General features: G+C 39.8%; 1 protein-coding gene across 1 annotated transcript in view; it reads right to left on the minus strand.

Annotated features, from left to right (window-relative positions):
* LOC116420319 (histone lysine demethylase PHF8-like) overlaps positions 1-22,418 on the minus strand; it is a 32,271-nt gene extending 9,853 nt beyond the window's left edge. Inside the window, exons 1-8 of the mRNA XM_031944820.1 lie at positions 22,318-22,418; positions 21,686-21,771; positions 21,061-21,178; positions 10,877-11,073; positions 10,210-10,295; positions 8,305-8,438; positions 1,003-1,352; positions 121-216 (exon numbers count right to left, since the gene is read on the minus strand). Coding sequence (XP_031800680.1) covers positions 121-216; positions 1,003-1,352; positions 8,305-8,438; positions 10,210-10,295; positions 10,877-11,073; positions 21,061-21,178; positions 21,686-21,771; positions 22,318-22,415 — 1,165 coding nt within the window. The 5' untranslated portion in view covers positions 22,416-22,418. The remainder of the gene's footprint in view (positions 1-120; positions 217-1,002; positions 1,353-8,304; positions 8,439-10,209; positions 10,296-10,876; positions 11,074-21,060; positions 21,179-21,685; positions 21,772-22,317) is intronic.
* Positions 22,419-23,895: the final 1,477 nt, after the last annotated feature.

The raw sequence follows: 23,895 nt of genomic DNA on the forward strand, positions 1-23,895 counted from the left end.
CACTCTCATACTCCTCACGTCCTGAAAGTATGACATAAAGAAATGGCCTGCTTATGATCCATAGTCCCCCAAACTGTCCTTTGTCTATGATGAAGAAATTGGGGACAACCCACTAATTACCTTTAGGAATCCAGGGGGCATCATCTGCACTCCTCTTCTTCTTCTTTGGTTTGACTTTTGAAGCAAAATGATCCTCATTTGATTCTAGGAAATTTGCTAAGGAGGGAAAGTAACCCTTGAGTACTAGCTAGACAAAGAGATGCATATTCAAATATACAAATAAATAATAACTCCATACACACACACACACACACACACACACACACACACCTGCAAGGCTAACATGATCAGAGAAAATGGCTACATCTAATTTAGTGATCTTAGCACAAAAACAATTTCCAAATCTTAAAATGCACACAAATAGACACACAAATATGTGTGTGTGTTTGTGTATTTACCAAAACAGAACCTATGCCAGCAGAAAAATCCTACAGACCCACAAATCACTCTCAGAGATACCAGCACAGGCTTGTCTAGCTGGGAAGCGCACAAGAAAGGGTGTAGTAGTGCTGCCAAACCTCATTGCAGCTGCTGACTGGAAAACTGACAAAGAATGGGTTCGAGTCTAAAACTGCATCTTTAACTGATGGACCTACCCATGTTTTCCCATCTAAAGGAAAACAAAGTCTTGTCAGTTCAAATAAGGTGACTTGAAATAGCACTGGACTAGGTAGCAGGCCTCAGTAAAGGGAGAGGAAGAACTTGGCAAGAACAGGCTTGTGGTCGTCCTTTGAAGAGGACCCGAAGGACATCCCTAGGTTAGAGTCTCCAGTTACGGTGCCCAACTGTGGCTGCTCAGACCCAGACGAGCCCAGAGGGCTCTGCCATGGGTGGGACACGAGCAGTGCCTGGGAGCATCGGACCTGGAGAGCTCTTGTGTCGCTTTTTCTGACGGCCTGGAGACTGCCTGCCCTGGATGAGGGTAAAGGACGCATTCCTTACTATATTCCTTATCCTTGACGCTGTTTTCCACGTTCTCCTTGAAGCTGTTTTCCAGGGTCTCCTTGAAGTGGTTTCTCACGTTCTCCACCTTATGTGTTTTGACCTCTCCTCCTTGACTCTCGGTGCTGTCATTGGCCAGTTGTTTGACAGCCTTCCTCTTCCTAGTCCCTTGCCTGGCCTGGGGGTCACTACCCTTCTTCTTAGGGGGGGCACTACTGCCACTGGAGTCCCCTGATGCCCACCAGGCCTGAACACTGGAAGCTGGGGACGAGGATGACACAGGCTGCGGGTTGGCCAGGAGCAGCAACCCCTGGACTGCCTCCATTGTATTGGGGGACACAGGAGTTTTGCTGTCAAAGACAGAAAAGGATAACTCAGAGAAGCACAACCATGCCAGTGGCAAATCTAACAACTTTTTCCAAACCCTGTCTAGCTACACACCCATTTTAATAGGTAGCATCATTACACGATTTACACAAATCGGGCAATCAGTTGATTCTTTGAATGTTTGTTACAATTTATTTATACACCCATTCAGTTCTCCCCCAGGACAGAGATCTTAAATCTTCTTTTCTAATTCTTTACATTTTGTAGATAACTATATCACATACCTCATCAATTTGATTGACGTGTCTGTGTGTGTGTGTGTGTGTATGCACATGTATGTGAAAAAGTTTGAAACAATTGCCCAATTTCTATATTTGCTGTGGATTCCCCTTTTCCATTTTTGATAATGGCTAATATGGTTTTCCTTTTGATTTTCAAAAAACAACACTTATGAGCAGGACCAGGAGATCATTATATACTTCAACAACAATACTATATGATGACCAGTTCTGATGGATCAGGCCATCCTCAGCAACGAGATCAACCAAATCATTTCTAATGGAGCAGTAATGAACTTAACTAGCTACGCCCAGAAAAAGAACTCTGGGAGATGACTAAAAACCATTACATTGAATTCCCAATCCCTATATTTATGCACACCTGCATTTTTGATTTCCTTCACAAGCTAATTGTACAATATTTCAGAGTCTGATTCTTTTTCTACAGCAAAATAAAGTTTTGGTCATGTATACTTATTGTGTATCTAATTTATATTTTAATATATTTAACATCTACTGGTCATCCTGCCATCTAGGGGAGGGGGTGGGGGGGTAAGAGGTGAAAAATTGGAACAAGAGGTTTGGCAGTTGTTAATGCTGTAAAGTTACCCATGTATATATCCTGTAAATAAAAGGCTATTAAATAAAAAAAAAAAAAAAACACTTATTGTTGAGATAAAGAAGTCCACATAAAACTTGAAAGGTTTTGTGCAAACAAAACTAGAATGTTAAGAGAATCAGGAAATTGAAAACAAGACTGGCAAAGGGGATCAAAAAAACAAACAAACAAACAGAAAAAGATACACTGGAAGGGTTGTGGGAAAAAAAGGTACATTACTAATTTACAGCAGGGGGAGCTATGAGCTAATCCAGGCATTGTAGAAAACGGCTCAGAACTAGAAGCCCACATAATTGAACCCTGCCAGCCCTTTGCTCTAGTAATACTTGTTACCAACTGTAGAGATCAAAAATAGAAGAAAAAGGGCCCACATGAAAAAATATATTTATACCTGTTTTCATTGTAAAGAATGGGAAACAGAAAGAAGCCCATCACTTGAGAAATGGATGGAACACTATTATATTTTAAGAAATCATGTAGTGGAAAATTTTTTCCATGTACCTTGTGTGTATGTTGTTTGTGAGTATACACATAGACACATACAGATACACACGTCTATATGCACTCACATATATATGTATATCACATACATATACAGACATGTGTATGTATACAAATGAATTTGGAAAAATTAGCTTTAGTTTTATTTTTTTTTTTCTTTTGAGTGCTCCTTTTTTCCCCCCATTTTTGATAGTGGCAAATTGGTTTTCTTCTTCTTATTGTCATTTGACTTCTCTATTTTTTAAGATTTAGTTTTCCCAAAAATGGCTCAATAATTGGGATCTTACTAGCAGGGAGCTATTTTGACATTGACTTAGGTCAGGTGATTTGGTGCTTCTAACACTTACTCAGTTGTATGCCCAGTTCACTGACCTGTTCTTTGTCCCTTTTGTTGATGAAAGTGCTTATAGGGAGATAAATTTTCCAAGCTAAGGATACTGTGGTTGCATCCTAAATGTTAAGATAACTTTTTTCACTGTTGTAGTTTCTCTGATGACATTTTCTTCTGTTTCTATAAAATGCTCATTGACAGCCCAATCCTTTAGCATGAATTAATCTATTTAATCTCAAAATTTTTGTGTCCTTTAAACTGAATATAATCCCTGTACATTGTGATCACTAAAGGATATGTTTAATGTGTCCAACTTTCTACATTTACCTGTAAATATGTATATCCTAATTCATGAACAATTTACATAAAGTTGCCTTTGAGAAATGCTGAGAAATATGTATCCTCTTTTCTATTTCCCTTCATGAATCTCCAGAGATCCATCATCTCTAATTTTTCTAAAATTCTCCTCTGGTGCCTCACCCCTTTCTTGTTGATTTACAGATGGCACACAGTGGGTAGAACACTGGACCTGGAGTCAAGAAGATTCAAGAAGTCAATCTGGCCCCAGCCATGTTCTAGCTATGAGACTCTGGGAAAATCATCTGACTTTGGTTTGCCTGAACTTCCTGACCTGTAAAATGGGAGTAATAACAACACCCACTTTTCAGGCTTGTATGGATCAAATGAGATCTGCAAGCAAAGTGCTGAATCCCCCCTATCTTAAATGTTTATTTCCTTCTTTCTCCTCCCCTTGTTTCCAAAAAGGTCACACTGATATTCTCAATCTTAAAAGTCCTACACAATCTGTTCCCAGTCTGTCCCCAAAATAGCTGTCTAGTATTATTGAACATTATTGCCCACTCCCATACTTTGCCATTTAGCCACACTGACATTTTCTCTGACCCTCATGGGTGAAATCCTATAGCTCCAAGTCATTGCACAGGCTGTCCTTATGGCCTGAGATAAGAACTCTCTTAGTTTCTACCCTATAACACCCCTCTTTCTCTTCAGAAGTAAATTAGGCATCATCTTCTACATGAACCATTTTCCTTTGTTCATTTCTTCCTTCCCTCCTTCCTTCCTTTGTTCCTTCCCTCCTTCCTTCCTTCCTTCCCTCCCTTCCTTCCTTCCTTTTTCCTTCCCTCCCTGCCTCCCTCCCTGCCTCCCTTCCTTTTTTCCCCTTCCTCCCTCCCTCCCTCCCTCCCTTTCCTTCCTTCCTTTCTCCTTCCCTTCCTATCTCCCTCCCTCTCTCTCTCTCTCCCCTCTCTCTCGTTTTTTTTTTTTTTTTTTTTTTTTTTGGCAAAGCAATATTCATTATGTGACTTGCCCAAGTTTACACAGCTTGTAAGTGTTAAGTGTCTGAGGCCAGATTTGAACTCAGGGCCTCTGGACCCCAGGGCTGGGGCTCTATCTACAGCATCATCCAGCTGCCCCCATCTTTCTGCTCCCTACTGGTAATTTGCTCTGTGCCATTTTAGATTCATCAGTATTGAGTAATTTGATGTTTACGCTGCAGGTATTTTACATGTACTTGCTGCCCTCCCTGTGAGAACGAAGGCTCATTTTGAGTTTCATTTAACGACTTTAAGGAATCATTTGTGCCTTTGAATAGAACATTTTCAACTGAAGAATTAGGTAAAAAGTCTAAAGACAGAGTTCAGAATGAGACGGAAAGAAAGTGTAAGCCCCAAGTGAAGACAGCTTTCTCAAGCAATCTGGTTGGGGACAGAAAAGATAGCAGATGACAGCTGGATCTGTAGGATCCAGGGAAGGTTTGCTTTTATTTGGTTTTGCTTTTGAGATGGCTTTGGGCATAGTTGAAAGCAGCAGAGACAGGGCCTCTAGTAGAAAATGGATCAAAATTGAAGGCAGTGGGAATGACTAAGGGTGAAATCTGTACAATGGCTGGCCTTCTGGTGATGATACCAGAGAATTTTGAGATGAAGAAATTGGATGCAAAGAGGAATATCACTTTGAATTGCCCCACTTTTCCCAGAAAAGCCAGAGGCATGGAGCTCAGCCAGAAGAGAAGGAGCAGGAGGAGGTGGAATCTTGAAGAGACAAAATAAGCTTTTATGGAGAATGAAATGGAAATCAATGAGGAAGGAGTAAAACAACTGCCTAGTTGACAATGGACAACATGAATTTGTAACGTACCTAGTTAGCACAGTAGTGCTAGTGCTAGTAGTGCTAGGGAAGTGGGACTTCCTGAAGAAGCTAAGGGGTGGCAGTAATTCAAAGATAAATTTTGGCCAGGGTGGAACCTAATTCACCACTTGAGTTCAGGGCCTATTGCAGTAGCTTCCTAATTGGCTTCAAGGGACTCTATTTCCCTACAGCCTCCAAAGTATTTTCCACTATATGCAGGCCTGATCTCTCCTGTGCAATATACTCCAGGGGGTCTCCATTGCCTGCAGGAACAAATAGAAACTCCCCTGTTGAGCTTTTTTCTTCAATTAACTGTCATTTTTGTTTCCTATTTCCTGAGGCCCCCACCCAAACTGAAAGAGATGAAAAAGAAAAGAGAAAAAAGAAAACATATGTGTCATCCCACATATGTAAAGAAAATCAAATTTTCTTGTTGCCTATTTCCCAAATATGTCAGAGTTTTCCCTTTATGCTGAGTGCATCATCTCTCTTTGAGACGGTGGGTATTCTGTTTCATCAGCACTTTTCTACAATCATATCTGGTCATGATGTTGAGGTACGTTTAAAAAGGGAGACCCCAAAAAGTTGGGGTTGAAGACCGGTGTTGTAAGGTATCTCAAAAGAATTTGCAGGCTCAAAGCCATCTCCAAGTCAAGGGGCAACGGATATTGTAATTTTAACGCCAAGTGGGCTAAGTTCCAAAAAGAATTTAGCAAAGAACCACAAGCAAGGAGACAAATTTGTCCAGTGCTTCATGTCCCAGATAGGCTAATTTTATGGCCCACGGGTAGAGCTGAGGAGTGGTCTATTCATCATTGTCTTGGGGAATCTGGTTATCCCTGCCCAGCAGATGGTCCCATCTGACAGTCAGCAATGCGTGTAGGACCATCCTAAGGCCAGAAGACTTTAGAATCATTGACAGACAGATTGTTGGAACGATAGCACTCTAAGGGCGGGAGACCTCAGGATTACTGCACTATTTCTCTTAAAAGCTGTACCTCTTTCAGTAGGGCAAGTTCAATGTGTTTGTTGGTTAGTGACTTTTAAGGGATAGCTCCAAATTGCCTTCCAGAAATCTGCACGGTGGTCAAAGATCTTCCGAGTTATCTCTGTTTTGGTGTATGGTGTACTACACCCCAGCTAAAACTGGCTTTTTCTGTTCCTGACACCTCCCATTTCTATGCTTTTGCACCATCTCCCATGCTTGGAATATGCTTCTGTCTCAGTTCTTCCTCACAGAATGTCCCTCCCTTCTTTCAAAATATGACCCAAGTGCCACTCACTAAATGAGAGACAGAAAGCTAAGTGCTTCTGGTCAGTTCATGGCACCCGTGAATGAATGCTTTAGCAATTGGACACCACCAAGAAAGGCAAAAGTTATCCCATTTTTAAAACAAAGCCTGTTTGCTGATGGAAAGAAGCTGGTTCTGATTGGGATGGAGAATCAGCGAGAAGGAATGATTTTTTTTTTTAAATTGTGATCCTTAAGCATCCATGAAGAATATGTGAGGACTGGAAGAGCATGTTGAGAAATATCTTGATGGAAATAGCTTAACTATGGTGCTGTAAGGGGGGAACCCATATAGAACATGTTACAAGAATTCTCTGAGGGACTGACTACTGTTGTAGTCTTTTGGGAATGTTTTGATTTATTTTTTCTTGTGATTGCTGAAGAGAGGCAAAAAAAGAGGTAACTGAACAGAACAGAACTTAAGATTCTTACGAAGTTTGCATTCACATGTGCAATGAATAGGTAAGAATGAGTTTCCCAACAAATGAACTAGGATCAACTACTATTACACTATAAATTTCAGGGTCGCTTGAGGGTAATTTCAGTTGTGATTCTGGTCATAACCAGAATGTTGCAAATAATGATATATGTCACATTTAGGATTGATTCCATTTGTTAAAAAACATTGTATGTTTTCATTCACTTTAAATTTAATTCCATTTCACTTAATTCAATTCAATTCAGTTCCATGTTAAAATATATATTTACTTACATATAGAAAAGTTTGTTTTAGGACTCCAGGAAAGGATTTTTTTGTGCTTCATTAAAGAATTAGTACCTGGTGAATTAGGCTAATTACCAGAGCTAAATAATGAAATTTCCTTTATGAAGATAAATCTGCAATATCCTGCTAGTTCACTATAATGTTTGGGAGGTTAACATTAATTACAATGGCAGCCTGAGTTTGGGTAACTTACAAGAATGTAGTGAGATCCCAAATCTTATCTACTAAATTTCAACCCACATACGTTGTCTTCAGCGGACAGAATATAAGCCTCTTTCAGAACAGGAACTCTTTCATTTTACTTTATCGTTTGCTTTTTTATTCTTTGAACAGTGATTGATCCATAGCAGGTACTTAATAAGCAGCTGTTTTTGCTTGGCCATCAAAGAATTTTTTAAAAGACCAGTGAATACAGTGTTACTCACTTTTCCTCAAGAGTATATCTATCTTGTAGCAAGGGTTGGATGGCAGAGTAGGATGGGCAACTCATCTACTGCTGCCCACCATACTCACGTTTCTCCAGTCCTTCTCCAATATAAATCAAGGGCCTACACTTCAGCAAGCCAATAAAATAATTTCTCCTGGCCACATTTCCCTTCTCAGTTCACATGAATGCTGAATCTTAAAGTCCAGTCAGGATCGATTTAGATTTCACCTTATTACTTGTGTAATCTTAGTGACTGGTACACTATATACACAAACAAAATTGCTAAGGTCCCTGACAATGGAAAATAATACCTAAGACCAAAATAACCCCTATTCTGAACCTCAGGGAAATACTTACTGATTCTTGGCTGGACAGGAACAGAATTTTTATTGGGGGGTGGGACCGGGGGGCAGGGACCAGACCTGCAGTTTCACTGATAGCTCTAATCCCAGTGAAGAAGCTGGGAACTAGTACCAAATTGTATGTGTTCTGCAATTTATAGTTTTGAAAAGAGACCTGAGCCCCTATTGAGAAGACAAGTGATTTGTCACAAGACAAGACCCGGACAACAGGCTTCACTAACTTCACAATCCTCACCATCCTCGGTCCCGTTCTCCCAACTTACAGAGAAGTGAAAAGCAGAGGTAGGTACTCACTTGTGACCTACACAGTCAGGTTCTTCAAGCAGTTTGCTAGCTTTTAGTAGATAAAAAATCCCTCTAGCTCCAACAGGGGATTCTGCCTCACCTTCCACTCTTTCCTCTACTTTCTTTTCTGCTGTATAATTTTCCTAGGGGGGAGAGAGAGAGAGAGAGAGAGTAAATTCACTGATTGTGCTTCCTCAAGGGCCTTTCACAAACTGATGTATGTCCAAAGAAAAGCACTATGGGGAAGGTATTCAAGGACTTTATGAAGACTGTTTGGAGGAACTGAGGATACGTAGGTTGGAGATGGTTCATGGAAACTGTGTGTAAAGAGACAGAGTACATACAACTGTTATCTTTAAGTTTCTCAAGAAGTGTCATGGGAAACAATTGGACTAATTTTGCTTGACCCTAGCAACAACAGGTGAGAGAGGTAACAAAGCAAAATGTACACTGATGAAAGGAAAAATGTTCTAACTATTCGTGCCATGCAAAAGTTCAGTGTACATTTTAAAGATCTGAAAACCTTTAAAAACTAATTGGACTAATAGTTAAAGGTACCAGTTAGCCACTGGTACCTTCCAAGTCTCCATTCCAGTCAAACCGGAAAACTATGTGTTGCTCCTGATCCTGCTGTTCTGTCTCCAACCCTAATCGATTCTCTATTTCCACAGTGTATTTAATCTTTTCCATCTCTGTCTGTGGAAGCCCCTTCTTTCCAGATGAAACTTATCTGAAACCGGCTCTAGCTTCATCTAAATTTTCTCCTCCCCCTTGAAACAGATCTCTTCTTTGGCACTGCTCCTACCTGTCTTTAAACCACAAAACTTTCTTATTTTCTCAATAAAGTTATACTTCCTCTTCCTCCCCCTCTCCCGACCCCCCTGTGAAAGTTGGTCCTGTACCACTTCTCTTCTTGGGGCCAGGATCTACCTTGCACATAGTAGACACTTAGAATCATAAAGGGTAGGATCTGAAAGACCCCTTAAGTGGTCACCCCCAACCTCATTTTACATAGAAATGGTTAAATCTCTTTCCCAAATTCACATAAAAAATACAGGTAAAACAAGAATTGACACCCAAGCCCTCTGAATGTAAAAGCAGTGCTTGGGCCAAGGGATATTTATTTCTGTTTGTAAACTGTGAAAATGAATGCTGAATACAGAATCAGCTTTTTTCCCCTTAGCATTTAAATATTTATATGTAAGGCCATTTAACAGTTTCCAGTTAAAGAGGGGTTTGTTTGTTTGTTCTCCAATTTATCTGGTTCCCCCATCCCTGGAAAACAAAAGTAGGGGGGAAAAATGGAGTGACAAACAAAACTGGGCAAAACAAATTTTTGCACGGGTCACGTCTAAAGATATGTCTCTTTCTACAGCCCGAGTTTGTCATCTGTCTGACCTAGGTAGGTAGCTTGATCAGTCCTCGGGAATGGTAGCTATTCAAAACTGTTTGTAGGTTGAGCTTTTTAACTAGACTGATGAGGATCACACCTGCTTCTCATGTGGTCAGGACCATACATAGGATGTACCACGGAATGATAGTACCCAAGATTTAGAAACTGAGGGCCAACTCTGATGAGTTTTCTCAGAAGCAATCTTAGGTTTAGACAAAAATCAATAAAATCTGACATTTGTATATTCATTTAAAGGCTGCAAAGTACTTAATGTAGGTTTTCTCATTTAGGTTATTTTCTTTAACAAGTAAAGACAAGTAACAGATTATCCTCACCTTCGCTTAACCTGACTCTTAGCCTTACTAGTCTCATGGCAAGTAAACAATGACATGGCTCTGAAGTCAGGAGTAACGGAGCCCTACTCAAACAAGATAATATTAGTAAAAAACAACAACAACAACAACAACAAACTTGCTTCACACAGCAGCTGGTACCTAGTGGGTGTTTTTCCTTTCCCTTACCTCAGTTTCAAATTCCACCTCTCCTGGTTCCTGGATTCTGTTTGGGTCAGAACAAGGACTGGCTGGAAGCAACTTCTGGTGAAATTCTAAAAGGATGATGATCATGACGATGATCAAATAAACAGTTCAGTATCATAGAAAAGTATCCAGCCAGCTTCAGAGCCACTAGAAGACCTGGGTTTGTGTCCTGCCGGATACTGGGTTTAAAGTCCTGCCCAACCCTAACCCTAACTTCTCTGCAACCCTCTTAGCCTCTAAGTTTCCAAGGTGTAAATCTGCATTGGTAGAGGGAATTTCCTCTTCCTCATAAGAAATCACAGGCCTGGACAAACATTAACAAGGAGACATGTGACTTTCTTTTTTTTTTTCCTTTTAAAGTTTGCCAAATGTTTGGCACATATTTTCTCACTTAAGCCTCAGCAAATCTGAATACAGTAGACCTACCTCAGGGACTACTATTAATGCTCTGAAAGTGGGATGCAACCTACCCAGGGAAGGGAAAAAACCAGCAGGGTCTGGTTGTCTTGGAAATTCAGCAAATTTATCTTCTTCTAGGCAAAGGCACTAGTCCTTAGTCTAAAGGTCCTATGTGAACCCCTCCAGTTATGGCTAGAGCCTGAGAGAACCAGGAGACATATGAAAAAAGGAGAAGGAGAGGAAGACATACGTGGTAACATTTTCTTGCTTCTCCGGGTCTTCTTCTGCAGAGTTTCTTCAACCTTTAGCTCTTCCTTAGAGCCAGCGTCAAGCTCCTTGTTGATCTTTTGCTTAGGCTGGGGGTTGGGGGCTTTTTTGGTCTTGGTTTGTACCCTCTTTTTGGCCTTGGAGTTCCTAGGTCTGGGAAGATCACTCACCTTCTTGGTGCTTTGAAAGAGGAATATATACAGAAATATATGTTTTTATTCATTTATTTTATAGGGTGCTACTCTGCAAACACTCTTTAGGTACATCTATTGTTTTTGCTTGCGATCTAGGGTTCTCCAAGTAAACTATATTATTGTTCTTATTTCTTTACTTAAAATAAATTCTCAAACTCTACCAAACAGACAGGACCTTCTTGCATCACTTCTAATTTTACTGGGGGAAGCAAGGGAAGATGAGGGGAGGCATTTTCTTCTTTTCTACTACAACAAAATTTAATTCTTCATTCTTTAAAGAAAGGCCTTTGATTCCTATTTCTTCTGTACTCTAAATATAAGTAAGCAATTTTTGCAATTTTTCACTAAAATATTTCATTTTTGTTATTTTGTTCTACATAAATGGTAAGATTTTGGAATCTACCTTATGTTCACCACAATAATTCAATCTGGTCACAAGGAAAATGGTCAGTAACAAATTACTAAGTCTCCTTTTCTAATATTTTATGTAATATCATTACATCAATATTCACCAGTGATTCTGCTGTAGTTTTCCTTGTCTGTTTATTTGTGGTTAGGTTATTAGCACCATTAAAAACATGCTTTTGTCTCCAATTTTGCAAGGTTTTGTGCAGCACAGAGATTATTTGCTGTGCAAGAGGTAACATGTAGTAAGAAATTGAATATTATTGGATATAAAAATCAGGGCGATCTAGGTTCAACTCCCACTGGAAACACTTATTTAGCTCTGGGACCCTGGGCATGTCACCAGCTCTCTCTGACTCTTAGTTTCTGAAACCCTAAAAGAAGATCTAATTCTTTGCCCTTTTGTGTCCCTCCTTTTATAAATCTGTCATCCTATGAATTCCATACCAGATTTCAAATTGTACTAAAAAGCAGTAATTGCCAAAATAATGTGGGAGTGGTTAAGAAATAGAGCAGTGGGTCAGTAGAATAGATTGGGTACAAATTACATTGCAGTACATGATCAACGTAATCCAGTATATGATAAATCCAAAGGTCCTTGTCAAGCTTTTGGAACCAAAACTCATTATTTGACAAAAACTGCTGAGAAAACTGGAAAGCAGTATGGCAGAAACAAAGTATAGGTTAAAATGGGGAACTGATGTACATGTAAAGAGTAAAATACCATCAGCAAGTTAAGAGAGCATGAAATAGTTTAAGATTTATGAATAAGGGAGGCATTCAGCACCAAAAAAAAAAAGAGATGCAAAGCATTACAAAATGTAAAAGAGGCCATTTGGATTACATAAAATTACAATGTTTTTGCACAACAAAACCAATGCCACCAAAATTATAAGGAAAATAAAAGAGAGGGTGGGGGAGAGGGAATTGCAACATGTGCTTCTGATAAAGGCCTCATTTCTCAACTGTATACAGAACTGAGTCTAATTTACAAAAATACACATTATTCCCCAGGTGACAAATGGTCAAAGGATATGAACAGGTCAAAGGATATGGATTTTCAGATAAAGAAATCAAAGCTATAGTGTCCTATGAAAACCATTCTAAATCACTACAGATTAGTGGAGTTTAAAATTTAAAGTTAAATTTTAAAACTCTGAGATACTACCTCACACCTAATCACATTGGCTTATAAGACCAAAAAGGAAAATGTTGGATGTTGATGAGGCTGTGGAAAAACTGGGACATTAGTGCATAACCAACAGGTGGAGTTGGGAACTGACCCAACTATTCTGGACAGCTATTTTTGGAACTCTGCCTAAAGGGCTATAAAAGCTATGCATATCCTTTGATCCAGCAATACCACTGCTGGGTCTATATCCCAAAGACATCCCAAACCAAAAAGGGAAAGGAACTGCGGATCTTCTAAATTTGAATCCATTTGAATCACCATAGATGGGATTTATGTAGCATTTTAAGTTTTGCAACGCCCTCGACAGATATTGTCTCATTTTGACCTCACAACAACTCCAAAATGGGAGCGCCATTGGTATTCTTATTTTGGAGATGAGGAAACTGAGGTAGATGAAGGTTTAATGACTTTCCTGACTCACAACAAGTTTTCCAGGTCACACTTAAACTCAGGAATTCCTTCTTCCAATGCTCTACATAATTTACTAAGATTGTATTACCTCTTTACCCTTCAATTTTTATTACATTAGAATTATTTGTGTAAATCCTCTAATTTTACATAATCAAAACTGGCCATTTTATCTTCTGTGATTTTCTCTCTCATGTTTTTAGTCATGAGCTCTTTTCCTATCCATCTCTCCTTTATTCCTGATTTTTGTCATTTGTTTGTGATGTGATACTTTTCTTTTAAATACCTAGATTACATATCCATTTGGAACTTGGGAATAATACTTCTAGTTTTGTTTGCTTCCTTCTCTATGTTGTTCTACTGAACAATCTCTCTTTCTCTCTGTCTCTCTCTCTGTCTCCCTCTCTCTCTCTGTCTCTCTCTCTCTCTCTCCCTTCCTTCCTCCCTCCCTCCCTCTGTCCTTCTCTCTCACTTTGTGCCTCTTTCTTTTCCTCCATCCCGCTCCCTCCTTTCCTTCCTCCTTCTGTTCTTCTGTTCCTCTCTTTCTTTCTGTCCCTGTATCTCTCTCTCCTTCTGTTTCCCTGCTTCCTTCTCTTTCTCTCCCTCCTTTCCTCTCTCTCTTTCCTGCTCTTGCTCTCCCTCTCTCTCTCCCTTCCTCTCTCTCTCTCCCTCTCTTTCCCTTTCTCTCTCCTTTAATCCCCCTCTCTCCCTGTTCCTGTCTCTCTTTCTCACTCTTTATTTCTCATTCTCTGTCTCTGCCCCCATCTCTCTCTCCCTCCTTTCCTCTCTCTCTCTCTCTCTCTCTCTCTCTCTCTCTCTCTCCCCATTTTCCTCATTCCTTCCTCTCTCTCTACTTTCTGCACTTCCCTCCCTCTCGCCCCCTCCTTAATTCCTAACTCTGTCTCTCTCTCCCTCCTTCCCTTTCTCTCTTTCTCTCCCATTTGTCTTCTCTTTGTTTTAACCTTTATCAAATCATATGAATGATTACTGCTTGTTCAATAAACCTCTTCCCTCCTTCATCTGTACCTCTGATGTTTTGTTACTCCAAGTGAAATGTTTACTTACTTTACGAAATACTCTTCTGGATGCTTCCCTGATACAGTGCTGAATTCAAATTAATTTAAGGAGTCATTTTTATTATATTGACCCTCCCCACCCATAAGCAATTAACATTTCTCCACTTGTTTAGGTCTCTTTTTATGCCTCCAAACAGTGTTATGTTTATTGCCCAAGCATTTCGTTGATTCAAAGTCCCAAACTATGCAGAGCTTCTGTAGTTATTTTGTTTGGATTTTTTTCTCTCTACTTCTCTCTGCTGGCTGTTGTTGGTTATGCATAGCAATGTGTGATTTGTGGGAATTGGCATATATCTTCCTAACTCTGCTAAATTATTCATGACTTCCATTTATTTTCAGTTGACTCTCTAGGATCCTTTAACCATCTCATCAAGGTATCTGCAAAGATTACAAGTTTCCTTTTTTCTTGGCATATATTTAATCCCACAATTTTCTTTTTTCAGTTTTGTTGTGATGTGCTAGCATTTCTAGTGTGTTAATAGTAATGGCGATAGTACACATTGTTACTTTGCTCTAAACTTTTTGAAAGGGCTCTAACATTTATCACACACAGCATTTGCCTTTGATTTAGAGATACTCTCCTTCCTATACTAAGAAATGATCTATGTATCACTTTGAGTCCTAGAGTTTTTAGTACAAAATGGATTTTGTCAAAAGTCTCCTCCTACTCGTACCTATTACTGTAATCTCATGATTTCCATTATTTCTGATACTAAAGGTATTTGTAATCATCATGGATCACTATAGTTTACCTGTATAAACAATATTTAGATTTTGGGCATCAGTGATCGTTAAGAGATATTGATGTGTATTTTTTTTTCCTTTGTCTCCCTGCCCCATACAGCTATCCAGAAGAGTTTTACATTATATCTGGAGTTTGACAATGTGCCTTATTTTCTGATCATAACAGTTTATGTAGCATTGGAATGAATAATTCTTTGAGTGCATGACAGACTTAACTTGTAATTCCACCCCAGCCCTAGAGTTTTTTGTTTCCACAGGAACTCAATTTCTTTTACCAAGATTGGATTGTTTAAATACTTTTAATTTGGATATTCCGTTGGGTTTTTTTATGAACATCCATCTTTTTCCTTTAAGTCATAACGGTGTTGTGTGTGTGTGCGTGCGTGTGTGTGTGTGTGTGTGTATGTGTTTTTAAAACCATAGAACAGAGCAAAAACGCTTCTCATAATTTGCTTAATTCCCTTGCAATTATTTTAAATACTGCTCTTTTTTTTTCATTTTTTGATATGTTTTTCCTCTGTGTTTTTTTAAAAACCAGATTAGCTTTTTCTCTGTTACAGCTGACATTTAAAAACTATTTTCTATTTTATCAAGTCAGTAATATTTTTGTTTTCAATTTTCTTACACCTTTAAACTTCACAAAATCTACTCTGTGATTTGGTTGGAGGTTTCCAAGTTGGGGTTTTCAAGAGTTTTCAATTGATTTTTTTTTGTTGGATTGGATTGATTAACTGATTTTTTTTTGTTTCTTTGTTAATGAAAATGTTTAGAAACATAAATGTTCTTAACTGCTTAGGTTTTTTTCTCTATGTATATGTACATAATATTGTGATATTGTTTTATATGTGAAATATTGTGGTATTATATTGTGTATTATGTAATACATGGGTTTAAGCCCAATTCCTGTCTTCTCTTCTGGGATAAATGGGACTTGCTTGGGATTTGCCAGTTGTGATTGTCTTCTGTGAAAGGGATCAAGAGTAACCATGGAAGTGTCTTTGTTTTGAATGCGACAAAACTATCTCTGACCGGCAATAGTTGGGATTTTTTGTCTGCTTGGGATTTAGGTTTTGGTGAGACAAGTGGGGTTAAGTCACCTAGCTAGTAAGCCCGGCGCAGGCCAGGCCAGAACAAAGCTGGCCCTTCAGCAGCAGGTTTGGGAGCAACAGCTCCTTCAGGAGCTGTCAGGCCACAGATGATAAGGGGCCAGACCACTGGCCAGCAGGAGATTACACAGGTGCAGGACTCTGTGGCTTGGCCCCTCCTCACAGCTAGGTTGTGGTCCTGGGCCACACTGCCAGGCTGAGGAGGAGTCCTATAGCACACAAGAGCTTGCAGCCCCAGTTGGGGTGGGGACTTGGGTCACAGTCCCAGGGCAGGAAAGAGTTCTTCTGAAAACTTAATAGGTTCCATAGGAGGACCTCTGTAAACAGCTACACACGATCCCAGAAGCCCAAATGCACCCTCCTCCATGGAAGCAGAACCTTGCTTTTACAAAGGGTTAAAAGCCAAGTATTAGGCGGGGAAACAAGCAAAGAACAGAAAAAGAGTCTGTCCCTACAAAGTTACTATGGTGACAGGGAAAATCAAAGCACACACACTCAGAAAAAGTCAAAAAAACAATAGTCAAAGTTCCTTCATTCAACATTTCCCCCCCAAAATACAAATTGACCTCAGACCACAGAGAGCTCAAAAGGGATTGTGGAAATCATGAAAGTACTGAAGTGTGGCAGAGGGAAAATTGGGGAAAAGAAATGAGAGGGATGCAAGAGAATCATGAAAAATGAGTCAGCAGTTTGGGAAAGGAGAAAACACACACACCCCACAGTCTACTGAAGAAAACAACAAAACAACAGACTGAAAAAAACAGACCAGGCCAAAAACCGTAAAGGAGGTGCAAAGAGTCAGTGATGACAAGAATCACCCCAATGACACACTCACCCCATTGGAAGAAAAGGTACAAAAATAACTATAGAGGGCAATAACTGCTTGCAAATTAGAATGGAGAAAATGGAAGCTAATAACAGACCTCAAGGAACAATGAGTCAAAGCCAAAAGGAATGAAGAAAAAATAGAAGCTAATGTGACCTGGGAAAATAGGTCTGGGAGAAAACATTTTAAAATTACTGGACTTCCTGGAAGCCATGATCAAAGCAAAGAGCCTGGACACCATCTTTCAGGAAAGAATCAAGGAAAACTATCCTAATATTCTAGAATCAGAAGGTACAAGAGAAATGGAAAAACTCCATCCATCACCTCCTGAAAGAGACCCCACAAGGAAAAGTCCCAGGAATATCAGAGCCAAATCCCAGAGTTCCCAAGTCAAGGAGAAAATATGGTAAGCAGCCAGAAAGAAACAATTCAAGAAGCTCCAGCAGGATATTTAGCAGCTTCTGAAACATTACAGAATTGGAGAGGTTGGAATATGATATTCTGCGGAGCAAAGGAGCGAGGACTGCCACCACCACAACTGAGTATACCTACCCAGGAAAACGGAATATAGTCCTTGGGAGGGGTGGACATTCAATGAAATAGGGGCTTGGAGACATTCTTGATAAAAAGAGCAGAGCTGAACATTCTGAATTTCAAATACAAGAGAAGCATAAAAATTTAAACAATAGAAGGGAAATCTTGAGAGACTTCAATAAGATTACACTACATTCATCTGCATGGGAAGTTCATCTTACTTGTAACTCAGAACTTTGTCACAATAAGGCAGTTAGAAAGGGTATACACATAGGAGAGATGATGGATAGATGATAGAAAGGCATAGAGATATGTAGACAGGGCTTATGTTATGAGCTGAATATGAAGGTTTGATATCTAAAAATATAAAGCTAAAGAAAAAGAGGACTACACTTTGAAAAAGGGAGAGGGGGCATGGGACAAATTAGCTCACGTTAAAAAGGGCAAGAAAAAGCTTTTCCAGTGAAGGGGAAGAGGAGGGAGGTGGGTGAGAAGGGTGTGAACCTTACTTTTTTAAAACTGGTTCACAGAGGGAGTAACATAGCACTCAGTTCAGTATAAGAAATCCATCTTAAGGTACAGGAAAGTAGGAGGGTAAGGGGACGAGAATGGGGAGCGGGGATGATAGAAGGGATGGATGATTGGGCAAGAAGAAGCAAAAGACTTATGAGGAGGGACAGGGTAAAAGGAGCAAACAGAATAAAGGAGGTGGAGGTAGAATGGGATGGAGCAGCATATAGTTAGCAATAGTAAATGTCTGGGGCGGGGGGTGGGGAGGGAGCGGGAAATGATGCCAGTTTCTCTGATAAAAGCCTCATTTGTCAAACACATAGGAAACAGAGTCAAGTTTATAACCATTCCTCAACTAAGAAATGCTCAAAAGATAGGTAATCAGAGCTAACTCCCACCATCTAAAAAATGCTCTTACTATTGACTGCAGAGAAACACAAATTAAAACGGTTCTGAGATACCCATGAGATCAGCTAACAGGACAGAAGAGGAAAATGACAAATGTTGGAGAACTGGAGGGAAATGAGAATTTAATGCACCATTGGTGAAGTCATGAACTGATTGATCCAACCCTTTTGTAGAGCAATTTGGAAGTGTGTCCAAAGGGCTATGAAACGTGACCCAGCAATATTACCACTGGGTCTGTAGCTCAAAAGTTTTTTTTTTTTTTTTTAAGGGAACATGACCTATATGTACAAAAATATCTAGAGCAGCTCTTTTCTGGTGGCAAAGATTGGGAATTTGAGGAGATGCCCATCAACTGGGAGAGGGCTGGGGGAAAATTGTAATATGTGATTATGAGGGGATACTATTGTGGTATAAAGCCTGATGAGCAGGATGCTGTCAGAAAAGCCTGGAAAGACTTCTATGAGCGGTGCAAAGAAAGATGGCCTGTGTACAAAATTACAGCAATATTGTAAAGTGATCCAATATGAATGACTTGGCTATTTGACTTGGCTATTTTCAGTAATACAATTAATCAGGACATCCCTGAAGGCCTTGTGATGAAAAATGATATCCATCCCCAGAGAGGGAACTGATGATATCTAGCCGCAGACTAAAGCATATTTTTAAAAAAACTTAATTTTTCCTGTTTTCCTTTTGGAGGTTTTTTCTGAAGGGGGTCTATGTTTTTTTTCAGGACATAACTATTATGGACATGCTTTGCATGATTGCACAAATACAAGACATCAAATTGCTAGCCTTTTTGCTGAGAGGGTGAGAGAGGGAAGCAGGGAGTGAATCTGGAACTCAAAAGTTTCACATGTGACTGGGAAACAAAATAAGTACTCAGTTGATGATGGCATAAAGAGATTTTAAAACAGAAAAGATATTACATTTTTGTTTTAGGTCAAAGGACCAAATTCAAATCCGACTTCCCAATAGTACTGTGTCATTCCAAATATATATAAAGACAGCATTCAACCTTCATTTGTACAAGACTTTGTGCTCCATTTTTTTTCTCCCTCACTCCCTCTCTCTCTGGGAGCATGCTCCCCATGGCAGCAAGTAATCTGATATAGGTTAAATATGTTCAATCCTTTCTAAACATTCCATGTTTTTATAGAATCAACCAGCTCATCATTTCATCATATCAGCACAGGACTATTTCACCACAATCATAGACCAGGATTTGTTTACCAGTTCTACAATTGGTGGATATCCCTGCAGTTTCAAGTTGGTTTTTAAAAAATTTTCAGTAGTGTTTTGTTTTGTTTTGTTTTTTTAATAAAAAGAGTTATCAGACAATTTTCAGATGATGAAATTAAAACTATTACCACTTATATGAAAGAGTGTTCCAAATCACTATTAATCAGAGAAATGCAAATTAAGACAACTCTGAGATACCACTACACACCTGTCAGATTGGCTAAAAGATGACAGGAAAAAATAATGATGAATGTTGGAGGGGCTGCGGGAAAACTGGGACACTGAGGCATTGTTGGTGGAGTTGTGAACGAATCCATCCATTCTGGAGAGCAATCTGGAATTATGCCCAAAAAGTTATCAAACTGTGCATGCCCTTTGACCCAGCAGTGCTACTACTGGGCTTATATCCCAAAGAGATACTAAAGAAGGAAAAGGGCCCTGTATGTGCCAAAATGTTTGTGGCGGCCCTGTTTGTAGTGGCTAGAAACTGGAAAATGAATGGATGCCCATCAATGGGAGAATGGTTGGGTAAATTGTGGCATATGAATGTGATGGAATATTATTGTTCTGTAAGAAATGACCAGCAGGAGGAATACAGAGAGGCTTGGAGAGACTGACAGGAACTGATGCTAAGTGAAATGAGCAGAACCAGGAGATCATTACATACCTCAACCACGATACAGTATGAGGATGTATTGTGATGGAAGTGGATTTCTTTGACAAAGAGACCTAACTCAGTTTCAATTGATCAACGATGGACAGAAGCAGCTACACCCAAAGAAAGAACACTGGGAAATGAATGTAAACTGTTTACATTTTTGTTTCTCTTCCCGGGTTATTTTTACCTTCTGAATCCAATTCTCCCTGTGCAACAAGAGAACTGTTTGGTTCTGCACACATAGATTGTATCTAGGATATACTGTGACATATTCAACATATATTGGACTGCTTGCCATCTGGGGGAGGGGGTGGAGGGAGAGAAGGGAAAAGTCGGAACAGAAGTGAGTGCAAGGGATAATGTTGTAAAACATTACCCTGGCATGGGTTCTGTCAATAAAAAGTTATTATTAATTTAAAAAAATAAAATAAAACACGTAAATTCTGGTCTTTCTCACTCTAAAAACAAAAATTTAAAAAAAGAGTTATTGACATTCATCCTTGCAGGATTTGGTGTTGAAATCATACTTCTGAAATTAATGACTATGGGCAAGTCTCTTTGTCCATAAATAGAGGGAGAAATGGATGACCTCTCTAAGTTTCCTTCCAGTTCTAAATACATGATCTTATAAAGTTATGAGTTTCCATATGAGTTCTAATAATTGAAACCTTGGTTTCCTAGGTACAACTTCACTGGCAAGCAAAAGCTGTCCAAGCACACATTAGTGCCCTTTCTGAATCATTCAAGGATGACCTCACATAATTTGCATGAAATTGAGATCTACACACAAACGCACATATGTATACAGCTATGTACCCACATACACATATTCCCTTTTTCAAGTCAAAGAAATGTGGCTATCACCTATTTACTCTCCTTTGCCGACGTTCCTGGGTGAACTCTGGGCTCCCAGTCTGTCCTGTCTTTCCTGCTGCTTTCTTCCCAATCAGCTTCTGTGCCTGGGTCCTGCGGCACTTTTTCACTGAGGCAGAAAACAATGTGAGGATAAAGACACAGGTATGGACAAATTAACATGCTGTGATCACCCATCATTTGCTTATTTCTTATTTCCCAGAGCCTGTTGTAAGTCAGATGGGTCCTTACAGATTAGTAGCCAATGAGGTTCTTGTTTCTTATCAAGGAAAGGATGGATGCTTTCTTTCCTCCCAAAACTTGTAGACTGTGTTCTCCAAAGTATTCTACACTTTCCCAAGGAGCAATTTTTGTCTATGGAAACTGAGTTCCACTTTAGTAAAAGTGTGTAGTGTCAGGTTTTTAAGTCATTTAAAAAAATGGCCCCTCAATCCTTGGCCCAGAATCCAAAACCTCCCCTTCCTCTAACTTCTCTAAGCATATTCAATTACTCCCTTTCTTCCCCTAAAGTTTTCTCAGAACAGCGACTCAGAAGAGTTAACATCAACAACAATTAGTGCTTATAGAGTGTTAATATTTGCTAAGGGCTTTTCCATAGGAATGGGACTTTACTCACTAATGGAAGGCCCGTGTAGGATTTCACATTTGGGGCAGTGGTAGACATCAATGTCTATTGCTTTCTCCTCTTCTACACCAACACAACTGGGAAAAAGAACAACAATATGGTAAGTTCATATGTAATATATTAATTCAATTGGTAATGGGGGGAGAGGAGGTAGTTTGGAGACAGGGGAACAAACTGGTGAAGGAAGATCAGGATGGGCTTTGGTTAGAAAGAGCAACACAAGCTGAAATCTGAAATAAACCAGAAGTCCCAGGAAGTAGAGGTGGGAAGCAAGTATGGTTCAGGCTTGGTACTTGCCCGGTGCAAAAAAGGACAGGGATGGGAGATGTGCTGGATAACCAGAAGGCCAAAGTGTGCTAATGAGTAGTGGGAGGACACAGGCAATAAGCTTCTTAGTCAGAATTTTACACGTAGTTCCAGTACTCTTCCCTGCTCTATCTGTACTGCCGCCATAGCTCAGAGTCCAGGGAGTTTTCTTAAGGGAACACTATGCTAAAGGAAGCAGGCTTGTGCAAAGAGATTTGGGATGTGCACCTTTTTTTTTAAAGCAAGTTGTATTTTCAACTTCCTCAACCCCTAACATGGAGATCTATAATGGATGGGGTCTGCATTTGTGTTCTCACCTGCCATGAAACCATTGCTGACAAAGATCACATTCAATCATGAAGTGATTTGCATCATAAGGTGACTGACATAGGCAGTATACAGGAATGGACGTCATTTCTGAGCTGCAAAAACAGGAGGTGTAAAAGCAGGGAAAAGATAGTTATGCTTAAGTGAAGGAGCAGAATCCAGTCTCTCTTAATGGTGTCTTACTGGAAGGCTATTTCGTTTAAGAAATCTAGGGTAATGGGGCACTGAATCATAGTTCTGAATTGTATAGAATGCGATAATTCTGTACTGAGACTTTACAAGGCAGCCTTGGCTAGCCCTTTTGGTTCACCTTTGCATTTTGTTCCTCCTATGTGGACATTTTTGCAAAGGTCAGTTTAGCTTAGTTTTTTGTTTGTTTGGTCGGTTTTAATTTGGCTCATAAATTCTAATGTCCATCGGGGATAGGGCAGTTTGGAGTTTGGAGTTGGGGGGTGTTTCTTGATTTTTCACTGACTGTTGAGTCTGGCTCTTAATCTTGGTTCCATTACTTGAGAAAGTAAAGGAAATCAAGAATGATGATAATCGCATAAAGATAACTTGGCGTTACTGAACAGGGAAGTAATTTAGAAGACAGTTGTTTAACGTTTGCCAACAGAAGCTTACCTCGGAGTTACACCGAACTGAGTAGTTTGAGTTGAAGCTACTTGAAAAATGAAGATAATTCCCCGTTTATAATCTTGTAATCTATACGAAGGTTTTTAGACATTCTGAAGCTCCCATGCTTGTGGGTATCTACGTAACTGGGGGAGGGGATTTTTATCGCCTTTACTATTCTTTTTCGCCAGGGTCGAATGACAGGGGAGGGGAGAAGGGTTGTTTCTGTTTTAAATTCTATCCCTTCCCTGAAAAGTTCCCGACTCTCACGTCCCACTGCTGCCTTTTGCCCTTCTTCCGTCTTAGTATGGTATCTTCAGCAACAGCTGATTCCCCGTGGGAGGTCTGTGGTCCCGCCCCTGCCTATTCCGTCACCTCAGTAACGGAAAGAGAACTGCACACGGAAGCAATGAAAACTCGGAAATGCCTAGCGCCACCAAGAGGTGAGCGGGAGTAACTGTCCGTGACTGCGCCACCATTTTTACATATTTTCTAAAATATAAAAACGTGCATAAAGACAAATGGCATAATTATTGAGGCAAATTTAAGAGGAAACCAAAACATTTCTACATGTTTGTCCCATAGGCGCCATTAAAATCCCTTTCCTGCATACTAGTACTTTTTTTGTGAGAACATCAAACGGCGCGCCAGAATGTGATTCAAAGCCTAAGGCTCGCTCCAACCCTCACACTAACTCTATTAAAACACAAATGATGAAAAGAACTGCAAAACACAACTGTTATCGCGTTTAGTTTACTTTTCCTGGCAAGTTCTCAGATAACGTCTTAACACAACAACATTTTACGTGGGCCAGTCTTAGAAACACATCAAAAATCCCGCCAAGGCCCCAAACCGCAAACAATGGTAAAACCTAGAAAACCCCACATAATCAGAACTTCCCTCTCGGCCAAACAATATACCGTCGAAGGGAGCGGGAAGATTCATTAAATACT

This window comes from Sarcophilus harrisii, chromosome X, assembly GCF_902635505.1.
Source record: "Sarcophilus harrisii chromosome X, mSarHar1.11, whole genome shotgun sequence".
Lineage (NCBI taxonomy): Eukaryota > Metazoa > Chordata > Mammalia > Dasyuromorphia > Dasyuridae > Sarcophilus > Sarcophilus harrisii.